Genomic DNA, 13,692 nt, shown 5'->3' on the forward strand with positions numbered 1-13,692 from the left:
CACCTCGGTTCATCATTACCAACACATTCACTTCGGGGATTAGAAAATTAGTATCTAAACTCTATGCCAGTGGGGATTGGGCCAAACCAGAAACTTCCTGGTTTTCAGCGAAGCCAGAAATCCCAATATTTAGTTGATCTCCTGGGGTTTTTAACAGTGACATTTAACTTGGTTTTTTTTTTTTTTTTAATTTTTTTTTAAATTTATTTATGATAGTCACAGAGAGAGAGAGAGAGAGAGAGAGGCAGAGACATAGGCAGAGGGAGAAGCAGGCTCCATGCACCGGGAGCCCGATGTGGGACTCGATCCCGGGTGTCCAGGATCGCGCCCTGGGCCAAAGGCAGGCGCCAAACCGCTGCGCCACCCAGGGATCCCATTAACTTGGTTTTTAAGTGTAGGTGGCACATTCAAAATTTGGGGACAGGATTTAGCCCACAGTCTACTACTCTGCCCTGTCTCATTTGGTGTTTGAGCTCCTTGAAGGAAAGGACGGGGTCTCTGTGAGTCACTATGAAATAAATGCTCAGGACTTAGTTGTAAATCTAGCAGAGTCTGGCCCAGAAGAGGTGCTTGGTGTTTGTGGAACAGCTGGATGGGTTCGTGGGTAGGGAGATGAAGGGATGAGTGGAAAAAGTACAAATGTCTTCATACACACGTTTCCCAACAGCCTGCCCAGGTGTGGACCCTGGCCCATCGTCTGTACCACTCATGCCCTGACCTTGCTTCTCCCACCCTCTGCAGAGAGCCTGTGCCTGGGGGAGGTGGTCCGAGAGGTGATCCGCCGCCAGAAAGGTTATGCATCATGTGCCACGGCCTCCAAAGTGCCCATAATGGAATGTCGCGGGGGCTGCGGGCCCCAGTGCTGCCAGCCCACCCGCAGCAAGCGGCGGAAATACGTCTTCCAGTGCACGGATGGCTCCTCGTTCGTGGAAGAGGTGGAAAGACACTTAGAGTGTGGCTGCCGCCAGTGTTCCTAAGGCCATCCACCCACCTGCCCCCCCACCTCTCAGACTCCAGCTGCGTGGGGCTGGGACAGCCATGTGGAATCCCCTCGAGAGGTGAGGTAAAGCAGCAGAAGCTGGAGAGGAAGCAGAAGAAAAGAATATTAAGTATATTGTAAAATAAACAAAAAAATAGAACTTATTTTTATTATGGAAAGTGACTATTTTCATCTTTTATTATATAAATATATCACACCATCTGAGTATATGTACCATATAGTGAGTTATTTTTACCAAGTCTTGTGTATTTGTCGTGTTTTTATAAACAGCTGTTAAAAATTTTAAGAAAAAAGACTAATAAAAATGTTTTAAAACAAAAGGATAAGAATAAAGAAGTGATAGCCTGTCTGAGGAGGAAGAAGGAAGTTTTTATGTTGATGAAACAGTATCATATCAGCAGAAACTAGGACCTGCTTACTGAGCTCAGGAAAAGGAATGATAAGAGGAAGAGAAGGAAAAGATTTGTTTCTTCTTATTTTTAATGACTCTTTTTGTCTTCCCTAAAAGCACCCAGCTTTTAAGTCCCGGCTGCCGAGGTCTTGTCCTTGCAGAAAAAACTGCTGCACCCTGGCCACCTCTGACTCACAGTCGCTACCCCAACCTGCCCCAGGCCGCCAGCAGGGTCTGAACTACTACAGAGCCCTCTTCTCCCTCCCTGGCTGGCTCTGGCTTCCACCACAGGGCTATCTGAAAACTGCCACAGGCTTCATCTGAGCTTGCTTTGCCAAGTTTTAAAACACCACCTCTTTTCCTGCCCCTCTACAGGTGAGCCAGTAGAAGAACGGGTCATGCCATCACCTCAGACCCCAAACGCTGGCCCTTCCTCCGAAATTTTTGAACCATTCTCTTCCCTCTGGCCCATTTCACATTGGAATGCAGTACTAGGACAGCTGGCCGCCAGGGCTGCGGGGATGAGGAAGGCCAGAAACCCAGCCTGCCCATGGCCCTGGTAGAAGTCCAACTCTGGAAAGTTCTTAGGGGATCTTGCTGTGGGACAGACAAGCCTCTGCCACCTGATCCTCTGAGCCATCATCGTAAGTTGTCCTCACAACTCCTTGCCCATCTGCAACACTTTCCAACATCTATCTGTACTGCATCTTATTTTATCCATGCAACCCCTGCTCCATAAGAGTAAAGCCATATGGCCCCATTTCATAGACAAGGAAACAAGCCTCTCTCAGACTCTGTGTCTTGCCTTAAGCCACATATCTGATAAATACAGAGCCAGACTCAAAGTTCTAGATTCCTTCTCTAGCATAAAAACAAAAGATTCAGGCTGTTCATCAGACAAGCCCTACCAGGAAAAGAAAGTAGATATTCTTTACTGCTGTCTTCCCTGCTTGTGTTCATTTCTTGTTCTGTTCCCCCAGTATCTAGAAAGCTTCTAGACAGAATTCTGTATCAGGGAATGTGAACAAAGGCAGCCTGTCCAATAGATACTGAACCCTGTCTCTCAGCTCCCCTCAGACTAGTACAGATGGCTCAGGGACTCACTGTTCACACCAACTCCTTGTCTCTCACTCATCCCTCCTCCCCCTAGGAAGCCTCTCCCTGCAGAAGTGTCAGGGAGAAGGACGTGGGGCTCAGAGGACCTTCCAGCACAGAGGGTCCCCTGAGGAACCTATTGGTTCTATGAGGGCCAACTGGGCCAAAGATTGCAAGAATCAAGAGAGAGGAAGAAAAGAAAGGAAGGTGGAAGAGCACAAGGCAAGTGGCAAATAAGGATGGAAGGAAGAAGGGAAAGAAGGGATAGGGAGGCAAGAACAGAAGAAAGGATGAAAGGGATGAAGAGATGGAAGAAGTGAAGGAAGGAGAAATAAGATGGAGGAATTTACTTAAAAATATATGTACTAATATACATTATGTTCCAGGTACATAGTATACCTTATCGTGGATTTGTTTCAAATATTAACAGATAGGTTGAGTTAGCACTTACTACATTATACATGAGATACCATTCTAATTTATAATATATATTATACATATTCATTTAATTCTCAAAACAACCCTGTAGTAAAGATGTTACTAGCCGATTTTACAGTTGAGAAAATTGAGTCACAGAGAAGCTAGGGTACTTGCACAAGAGTAGATGCCAAATAAATTGTACAGCCAGGATTTGGGCTCAGTTTGCCTAACTCCAGAACTTACTCATGGGAAGGAAACATCTGCCTTTAAAGATCCTATAGTCCAGGGCAAAAACAATCATGGGACAACTGCTTTGTTATAGGAGTCTCCTAATGGCAGTGTACACAAGGGAAGTGGCTGTCCAGAGTAGGAATTGCCAATCCTGGATCTTCAAGAATGAACAGGAGTTTGCTGGGGTGGTGGGGGAGGCGGGGTGAACTTTCCAGGGAATGGCCTGTGAAGCAGGAAAAGACCCAGTATGTTTGGGGAACAGTCAGAGGTCCAGGGTGGCAGGAGTATAGGATGCACAGTAGGGAGTAGGAATCAATGGGTTAGACGTAAAAGCATGGGTTCAACCACCAGGAGCTGTGCATGGCAGGCTAGAACACAGGGACCCAGCAGGGTTTTTAAGCAGGAAAAATAGCAAGACAAGCTCTAAGAAGAGAATTGGTGGCAGAGTCGAGACAGGCTTAAAAGAGGAGAGAGGGCTGTGCCACCCAAAATGGCTTGGGGGCTCCTAGTTGTTCATTTTAGTTTGTTATAGCTAAACAATGCTGATTTCCAGAAAGCCCCAAAAGTCTTTGCGGTAGCTCAAAATATCTGTCCTAGTAGGGGTGTCCTGAGATCTTCTCAATACCCTTCCCCTCCCTCATGCCATCAGCCCACCCCACCCACACAGGTACACCCTAGGGTTATTCTACCACCAACACTCCCAGCTAGCCTCTCTCCACATGACATGAAGCCCCCTTGGCCTGCCATCCTGAGAGCTGCGCCCCAGGGTCACTGACTTTCTGGGAAGACTTGCCAGGCTGCAGCTTTCCCTCTACCTCCCTCAAGGAATCCAAGGCCTGCCTCTGCCAACTATGCTCTGAGCCCACTCCTGAATCCAGCTGCAATCAGCACAGCCAAAAGGACTGGGGTCTTAGTGTGGCTTAAGGGTGATTTTTGAGCCTTCCCCTCAATTTTAGAAGCCTTAACTTTATGAAATACCTAATGCAAGATTAAGCAAATTCTCCCCAAAAGGAACTTTCTCTAAAAAATGGAGATTAAAAGTCTCTCACTTCAACAGCCAAATTCTAGAAATAAAGTTCCACAGGGCAGGAAGAGTTCAGTCAGGTTATTTGCATGCTTAAAAGTGGTTCAATGTTTGCATGTGGAGACACGCACATGTGAAAAGGGGGGCTTGGGCTCTGTTTCCCCCTGAGCAGGATTCAGGGGAGGGAGGATCCCTTTGACTCAACCAAAGGATCCTGAAGTAGCTGATGTGATGATGTATTTAAAAGTTCTTTGTAAAGTGTAAACTAAAAACCTTTAATGTAAGCTGTTATTACTATCATTGTTGCTATTATTGACTTGCCAACGGCCCCATGTAGAAGATGGCTTTGCCTTTTCAGTTTCAGAAAGGAACCCAAGTCTGACACTTCAGAAAGAGGACATGACAAGGAAAAGAGGGGCAAGGAAAGGGAGGGAGATTGCCTAGGGCCAGGGCAAAAGGGAAAATCCCCCCAGAATGACCCTTAGGAACCCAGGAGTGGCCAGGAAGGGGACAGAGTTAACCTTGCCTTCTACCAGATACAAAGCTACTATCAGATTGAACCCTATGGCCAAGCAGCCACCCACTGCCTTTGCTGGAAGGAGAAACTCCTGGCATAAGTGGACCTGCTCCTCAAAACTCACAGGGTCTCATATATCAGAGCTAAAGGAACCTGAAGGAATCCCTCCCTGGTGAGTGATAAACCTGAGAATCAGACATGGAATATCTAAATCAGAGACCAAGGTCATTCTACAAACACCAGAGGCAGGAACAGACCCAGGTATCTACCCAGGACATCATTCTTCCTGCTACTCCACTGTGAGCATCCAGGAAGAGTGAAGGTTGAGGCAGACCCTGTGATACCAATGATACCAACTAGGTATCCAAGAAAGTATCCTCCCCTTCCCCCACAGTGCACTCAGATGGCTGAAAAGCTGGGGCATTGCCTGGTTTGGTGGCCCTACCCAAATGTTCTATTCTGGATTAGTGCCAGAGGAAATGCTTGGGGAAAGATGGTGAGAGATGCCAGCTAGCCAGAACAAGCAAAGACAGAACTGGGCATTTGGCAAAGATTATTTCTATAACTTAATAAGTTGTAAGAGAAAAACTTTTAAGATGGTTTTAAAAACAATGTTACAGTGCCACATCACCATTATGGGATAAATAATGTACAATTTTTTATTCAACAGACTGTCATATTCTGATGTCATTAAAATAAATCGATGAGTCACAGGAGAGCTATCAGATGTTCTTGTAATTTACCATAAACTCAGTCCTACTCCCTGGTGTGGGTTTTATTTTTGTTCCTGACCTTCACTCCCTGGGGCAAAGATTACTACATTCATGGGGTTTGGACAAGTCTGGTGTGGAGTTAGTGAAAACAATTGGTTTCTTGAAACATGAAGTGGGGGAAAAAGGATCCAAAGTTCCCAAGGGACATGGGAGAAAAGCCCCACAGATGGCTTAAGTTCTGCAGGGTGTGTGATTTGTATGGCCACAGACTGGGTGCCAAAGGTCATGGAGAAAGAAGCAACTCCAGTGTAGATTTCACTTTTTAAGATGTGGAATATTTGTCCTGGCATTCCAATGCCTAATTAAACCCCCTCCTTTATTCATTCCTTCCCAAGCATTTACTGAACATCTACTATGTGCCAGGCACTGGTCTAGGCATTGAGGACTACACAAAGATGATCAAGACAAAGTCCTTGTTCTCCTGGAACTTAACTTTTAGTTGAGGGTCAAGCAACAAATAAGCAAGTAAAGATATCAGATAATATAAAAAAAAGTAGAGGTAACACGATAGAATAGCTGGTAGGTACTTTACACAGTGAAGTCAAGGAAAGCCTCTCTGAAGAATTGGGACTTGGGAGTGGGTGAGGTACCAAGAAATGGAAGGAGGAAGTCTGACCCCACAGTACTCACTAGAAACTGCCATCACGCAGATAGCATCTGAGGGAGGTAGAGAGCCCAAGCATCTTAGTAGGCCAGCGGGGAGGACGTGGGCAAGCAAGCACCATGAATGGGCTTACAGGTGAGGGTGAAGGCAGATCGCACCCCTCAGCTTCCTAACCCTGAGGCATCCTTGGGAGCCCACAGCCTTTCTAAATGAAGAATGCCATGGGTCTGGTCATTCACCACCAGGTGAATGAAGGTCACTTTTGCTTCCCTAGTAGACAGCCCTGAATTTCCATGAAGAACACAATTGGGAACAAGACACTGGTGGGCAGCAGATGCACCAAGTGTTGGAGAAGGGCCCAGGCCTGTCATTCCTTCGTCCTCTGGTATTTCCTGAGCAAGACACGGCCATACAGGCCAAGGTCCCTGAATCTCCATCAAGATGCCCTTAATATTAGCTTCAAAGCTTTCAGTGTGAAGGACTCTGAAATGGAAGGGAGTAGTAGCTATTGTGCTGACACATACTATATTGGGCTGCCTGGGCATCCCGGCCAGGAGAAGCTGCTGGTCAGGAACCAACAGTCTCCACTTTCCAAGCTAAGACCAAGTAGTCCCTCCTCCCAGGTTTGGAACCTATAGCTCTATCAATCCTGTCAAATTCCCTTTTGTGTCATTTGCAAAGCTTCTCAACTGGGAGATATTTTGCCCCCAAGAAGACATTTGGCAATGTCTAGAGACATTTTTGATTGTATGACTAGGGCAAGGGGAGCTACTGGCATCTAGTGGGAAGCCAGGGATGCTGCTAAACACCCTATGATGTGCAGGAGAGCCTTCACAACAAAGAAATATCCTGCCAAGGTATCAATAGTCTTAAGAGAAACTCTGAGACTGATCAGATCCTTCCCATAATACCCGAATGGAATCATCTAGAAAGGAAGAAGGGGTGAGAGTGCTAAATAAGTAACAAATAGTTATGTCCTCAAGGAAGCATGGTCCCTTAGTGAGAATACATAGCAGCCTGGTGATCTATACTTGTATTTAGAACACAATTACTTATAGGAAACTGGGACTGAGACATTTCTGGCAATGAGGATCCACCATCATCCTACCTTTGCTGCTGTGTCCTTGCTACCTAGTCATGGCAAATGGGTGCAGAACAATGGATTATGGACTTGGTATGTGTAGGTGACACATATAAAATATAGTGAAACAAGGGGCATTCATCTTTGGACCTGCTACTGGAAGAAAAATAAATAACAGGGTTAATAAAAATGTTGTTTCTATTTCATGGAACTCTACCCTTCAACTAGGCCCTAGCAGGAAGAACAGTGAAAGTTATCAAATAAAGACATGAGGACTGTGGATGTGTCTCTGAATGTCAAAGGCGAGTGAAGAAAGTATAGGTGAAAAGACTTAAGCAACCCAACTCCAAGATGGGTAAGGGATGTTGGGCCAACTCCCGATAATGATGGCAGGATTAACTGGCTGTCAGAGTAACCTTGCTCACTCAATCTTATAAATTACTGCAGGGATAGGAGAGGCTCCCAGCACCTGACCAGAGCTCTGTAAATAGACCTTGTAAATGTCCATGTTTGCAGAGGTAGTAGAGGTGAGGCAAGCCTTGAGAGTGGGACAAGGGGAAGGTCGAAGTAATAAGGGCCTGATGGAGCAGGTCTCCATCTGGCTCCAGCTCCACTGGCCCTAAAGAGCTCCATAGCCTCTCCTTTATCCAGCTGTTTGACTGCAAATATCACCGTGAGATTCAGTTTCCCCTTCTAAAAAACAAGGATGACAATACTTGACATAAAGCTCTGAAGATTTTAAGTGGCAAAAAGCAATTCAAATTAACTTAAGCCACAAAAGGAATATGTTGGCTCAAGTCATTGGAAAATCTAAGATAGTTCTCACTGAATCAGACAGATATGGCCTATTCTAGAGCTCCTACAATGTCTGGGTCTGGGTCTGGGTCTCTCATGCATGCTTGGCTTTCTTCTGCATGGGATTCATTCTCACGAAGGCCCTGACAAAGTGACTCTCAGCCTCTGCACAATAAAAATAATACTACTACTAATTTCAAATCCAGGAGAAAGGGTTTCTCTTTTCCAATAATCCCAAGAGACATCCCAGCAGAGTCACTGCCTCTGACTGGCCTGGATTCAGACAACCATCCATCACTGAACCAGACAGTGTGGGCAAAAGAATAAGATTCATTGATTGGCCAGACCTGTATCATATGACCATCCCTGGAGCCAAAAATAGGTAGTCGAAGGTAAGGACAGGTGTTTCTCTAAGGAAAATAAGTAATAGATGCTGGATGGGCAAAAATGGCAGATAGACAGTAACTACTCACCACAAAGAATCCTCTAGAAAATCATTTAGAGGGGCGTCTGGGTGGTTCAGTCAGTTAAGCATCTGCCTTCAGCTCAGATCATGATCTTGATCATGATCAAGATCATGATCTTGGGGTCCTGGAATCAGGCCCCACATCAGGCTCCCTACTCCCTGTAAAATCTGAGCCTCCTTCTCCCTCTGCCTCCCTACCCCTGCTCTAATAAAATCTTTTCAAAAATAAGGAAAAGAATAATTTAGAAAATTGTTTAGCAAATGACAAGTTCCAGTTCAAGATGACAACACAGAAGGATCCTCAACTCATCTCTTCCCACAGACACAACAAATCTACAGCTACATATGCAAGAGTTTCTACCGAAAGAAACCCAAAAACTAGTTGACCCACTCCTTCACAACAGATGAACAAGAAAAAACTCACTTCAACACAGGTAAGGAAAGGCCAAGACACAATCTCATCATAAATCAGAGAGACCCACAAACTATAACCCTGAGCTTCTCACTGAGGACTGAAGGATTTGAATCCCACATCTGGCACCTCAATTTTTAAGACCTGCACTTTAGAGGTGAGCCCCCAAAACATCCAGCTTTAAAAACAAACAGGGCTTGCATCCATGAGACCTACAAAGCTATAGCAAACTGAGAAACAGTTCTTAAGGGGCTCACACCTGCAGACTCATCCACCCCAGAACACAGCTCAGAGGCAGGAAAGCAACCAGTCTTTCTGTACATGAGGCTTATCTTAAAGCATCCAACTAAAGGGCAGGCATCTGATTTTACACACACAAGGGGCCTAAGACAAAGGCCAGTCTCTCTCCCTCAGCCTGCATCTAGGTCACTATTATCTACTGGAAAGGAACTTGTGCACCCATCTGGCACCCCAGTTTTGTGGCCACCACCCAGGGAAAAACTCTTGACCACCTGACTCTGGTGGCCAGTGGGGCTTAGGTTCACAGGTCCCATAGGACTGTAACAAATGGAGAAAGAGTTGATTGGCTACACCCAAGGGCACAGTGGCCATGCAACAGTCTGAGGCACCCAGTCTTTCTGTGAATGAGGCCAATTACCAGTTATCTTTATAACTTCAGCCTCAAGGACATGTGCCTAATTAAATACACATGTAAGGGCTGACTACACTCCTCTATAAAGACCTTGGACAGCAGGTGCTGTCTTCACAACCTCTCCAATGTGCTTCAGATCACCAGTGTCTCCTTGGAAGAAGCTTATACACACATCAGGTGCCCATTTTTGTGGCTGCCACCCAGGGGATGACCCTAGATCACCTGGCTTGGGTGACCAGCAGGGCTGATGTTCATAGGTTCTCAATATCAAAGTGCTAAAAGTAAAAAACTGCCAACCAGGGTGCCAGGCTGGCTCAGTCAGAAAGGCAAGTGACTCTTGATCTCAGGGTCAGGAGTTCAAGCCCCATGTTGAGTGTGGAGATTACTTAAGTAAATAAATAATTCTTTAAAAAAAAAAACAAACTGCCAACCAAGAACACTCTACACAGCAAAGCTGTTCTTCGGAACTGAAGGAGAAATAAAGTTTTCCAGGCAAGTAAAAGCTAAAAGGAATTCTTACCACTAGACTGACTTTACAAAAAATGTTAATGAGACTCTTTAAGTGGGAGTTAAAGGTCACTAACTAGTAACAGGAAAACATATGAAAGTATAAATTTCACTGATAGGATAAATATATGGAATTCAGAATAATCCGATGTTGTAAAGGTGGTGGGTTAATCACATAAAGTTAGTATGAAGGTTAAAAGACAAAAGGAATAAAAACCTCTATAATAATTAATGGATACACAAGATAAAAAACGTAAATTATGACATCAAAGCCATAAAACATGAGAGCAGCAGGGAGTAAATATGTCTAGCTTTAGAATGTATTCAAACTTGTTATTTTCAACTTAAACTAGAAATCATTTTATATAACCACAAACAAAAAACCTATGGTAGACCAAAAAAACATAAAGGAATCTAAACATAACACTACAGAAAATCATCAAATCACAAAGGAAGAGAGCAAGAGAAAAAGAAAGGACTTACAAAACAACGAAAAAACAATTAACAAAATATCAATAGGTATCAATAATTATTTTATATATAAATGGACTAAAGTCTCTGACCAAAAAACACAGTGGCTGCATGAATAAAAAAGCAAAAAACAAAAAAATCCTATCTATACAATGCCTACAAGAAATTCACTTCAGATGTAAGGATACACAGACAATGCAGCGATAGAAAAAGATATTGCAAGCTAATGAAGACAAAAAAAAAAAAAAGAGCTAGAGTAGCTATACTTATATCAGACAAATTACACTTTAAGACAAAGACTGTAATAAGAGACAAAAGAAGCTCACTATATAATGAAAAAAAAGTATATCAAACAAGAGGATACAACATTTGTAAATATTTCTGCACAAAACACTGGAGCATCTAAAAATATAAATCACATATTAACAAATCTAGAGGGAAAAAAGTCAGCAATCCATTAATGGCTAGAGACTTTAATACCTCACTTTCATCAATGGATAGATAATCCAGATTAAAAAATCAATCAGAAAACATTCACCAAAAAAAAAAAAAGAAAAGAAAACATTCACCTTAAATGACACATTAGACCAATGGACTTAACAGACATATATAGAACATACATTCTACTAAAGAATACATGAAACATTCTTCAGAAGAGGTTACAAGTTAGGCCACAAAACAAGTCTTAGTAAGTTGAAAAAGACTAAAGTCATATCAAGCATCTTTTCCAACCTCAATGATATGAAACTAGAAATCAATTACAAGAAGAAAATTAGAACATTCCCAAATGTGGAAATAAAACAACATGCTACTGAACAACCAAAAGACCACATTTGAAATCAGAGAAATCAAAAGATACCTTCAAACAAATGAAATTGGAAATATAACATGCCAAGACTTAGAGATGCAGTGAAAGTTCTAAGAGGGAAGTTCATGACAACAAATTCAAATTTTACACCACAAGGAACTAGAAAAAAAGTAAATAAATCAAGCCTGACATTAGTAGGAAAAAGAAAATAACAAAGACCAGGGCAGAAATAAAGAATATAGAAAGTTAAAAAACAGAATATATCAATTAAACTAAGAGCTGGGTTTTTTTTTTAAAGATTTTATTTATTTATTCATGAGAGACACAAAAAGAGAGGCAGAAACATAGGCAGAGGGAGAAGGAGGCTCCCTCTGGGAAGCCTGATGTGGGACTCAATCCCAGGACCCTGGAACCATGACCTGAGTCAAAGGCAGATGCTCAACCACTGAGCCACCCAGGTGCCCCAAGAGCATTTTTTTTAAAGATAAACAAAATAGGCTACCTTTAGCTAGACTCACCAAGAGAATAAAAAGTGGACTCAAAATGAGAAATGAGAGAGGGGATATCAAAACTGATAGCACCAAAATACAAAGGATCCTAAGAGGCTACAATGAACATTATAAGCCAACAAACTGAACAACTTAAAAGGAACAGTTCAATTCCTAGAAACATACAGTCTATGAAGACTTCATCAAGAAGAAGTAGAAAATCTGAAAAGACGAAGAATTACTAGTAAGGAGACTGAATCAGTAATCAAAGACCTTCCAAAAGACAAAAGTCTAGGCCAAGATAATTTTACTGGTAAATTCTACCAAACATTTAAAAATAGTAGAAATCTTCCTCAAAATCTTCCAAAAAATGGAAGAGGATGGAATACTTCCAAATTCATTTTACAAGGCCAACATTACCCTGATACTGAAACCAGACAAGAATACTACAAGAAAATTACGTGTCAAATCTCCAATGAAAATACAAAAATTCTCAACAAGATATTAGCAAACCGAATCAAAAATACATTAGAAGGACCATACATCACCAACCTGGAGACAGGGGTCATTCCTGACTTTGCCCTCATCACAAGGAAAACAACTATTCATGGATGAGACACCACCAAGACACAACCTAGAACATGAGGTTGAGGCTAAAGCAACCTCCTGCACCTGAGATCAAGACAGACAGGATTAGAAGGGTAAGAAAAGTGGTTACGTGATGGCTGCACTGCCCCTTCCCCAGACCACTGCAACACACATCAAGGGGTCTCTCCAGAGCCTACAGTTCCTCCAGGAGGAAAATAGAACCCAGCACAAACATCTAGCTCCCCCAACATTTATGGGATCCTTCTTGGGAGCCTCCACTCAGTCTCATACTACAGGGATTTCAGGATAATTTGTAAGCACTGACCATTGGTAATCTGATTGTAAAGAAGAAAGGGGAAGGGACTTGCAACAACCAGCACTCAAATCTTGGCAGACCAATTTCCCACCTGCAGTTCCCAAACAGATGTTCCAACCAGCACCTCTGCTGATCTGCAGAGTCAAAACAGTAGCAAAGTCTGACCAAGTACCTCAGCAGGTCACAGGTCTGCCTGATTTGGCACCTTAAATGAAGAGCCATGAAGCCTGTATGCTAACCCTACCATCCCCACCCCCACAAGCCCCTACAGGCAGAGGAGTGAAGTCATTCCTCACCCACTACTAAGTGTAGCTCCTGGCCCTGCTCAAGCAGAAAGAGCTTTGCTGGCCTTGAAGCCTGCTACATGCTCAGACCAGATAGGTGAACTAATTCATAACCTTGCCCACTGCTTCAGTATAGTTCCTGATCCCTCCCCCAACCACAAAGCCTCATACCTGGAAATCCTTGAAAACCGCTTGGATCTGGCCCTCCCATCCTGCCAAAAGCTAAATCATAGCCCTCTCCATAGCTCAATGAAGCTTTCAGACCTACCCAAACAGAAAGCCTGGCCAGAACACCTTGTAAAGCTATGTAGCCCAGCAATGCTGAAGCACAGTCCAGCAGGTGGGGCTCAGGGTCTCTACAGCAAAGCCAGGGGCCCTATTAGGCCAGGGAAATCAGGGTGCAACTAGTCTATGGTCAAGATCACAAAGTCTTTCCAGCCTTGGAACTAGTTTACTTGCTGTGCAGGGAAGTAATTATCTTCCCAGGCAGGGAAAATAATCTGTAGCTCAGCCATTTGCTAAATATAGCCTTCAACCCACCTGAAAAAAGAACCTAACCAGAGTACACAGGAAGCTGCACAGGCCATCCAACAGTTCTGTTTACAGAGGCCTTGAACATAGAACGTGGACTTTGCTATCTGTTGACAAAAACCAGGGGCTCTGTCTGGTCAGCAAATTCAATGCACAGTCTTATCTGATTTGAGTCCCCAAAAAACAAGCCTACAGGCCTTCAGACCCATCTTACTGCCCCAACAACTCAAAGAAGCAA

The 13,692-nt window shown here is 43.5% G+C and overlaps 1 protein-coding gene across 1 annotated transcript in view; it reads left to right on the top strand.

The window, feature by feature from the left end:
* Positions 1-5,396, top strand: part of SLIT3 (slit guidance ligand 3) — a 591,163-nt gene extending 585,767 nt beyond the window's left edge. Inside the window, exon 36 of the mRNA XM_072824217.1 lies at positions 742-5,396. Coding sequence (XP_072680318.1) covers positions 742-977 — 236 coding nt within the window. The 3' untranslated portion in view covers positions 978-5,396. The remainder of the gene's footprint in view (positions 1-741) is intronic.
* Positions 5,397-13,692: the final 8,296 nt, after the last annotated feature.

The sequence above is a fragment of the Canis lupus genome, chromosome 4 (genome assembly GCF_048164855.1).
Source record: "Canis lupus baileyi chromosome 4, mCanLup2.hap1, whole genome shotgun sequence".
Lineage (NCBI taxonomy): Eukaryota > Metazoa > Chordata > Mammalia > Carnivora > Canidae > Canis > Canis lupus.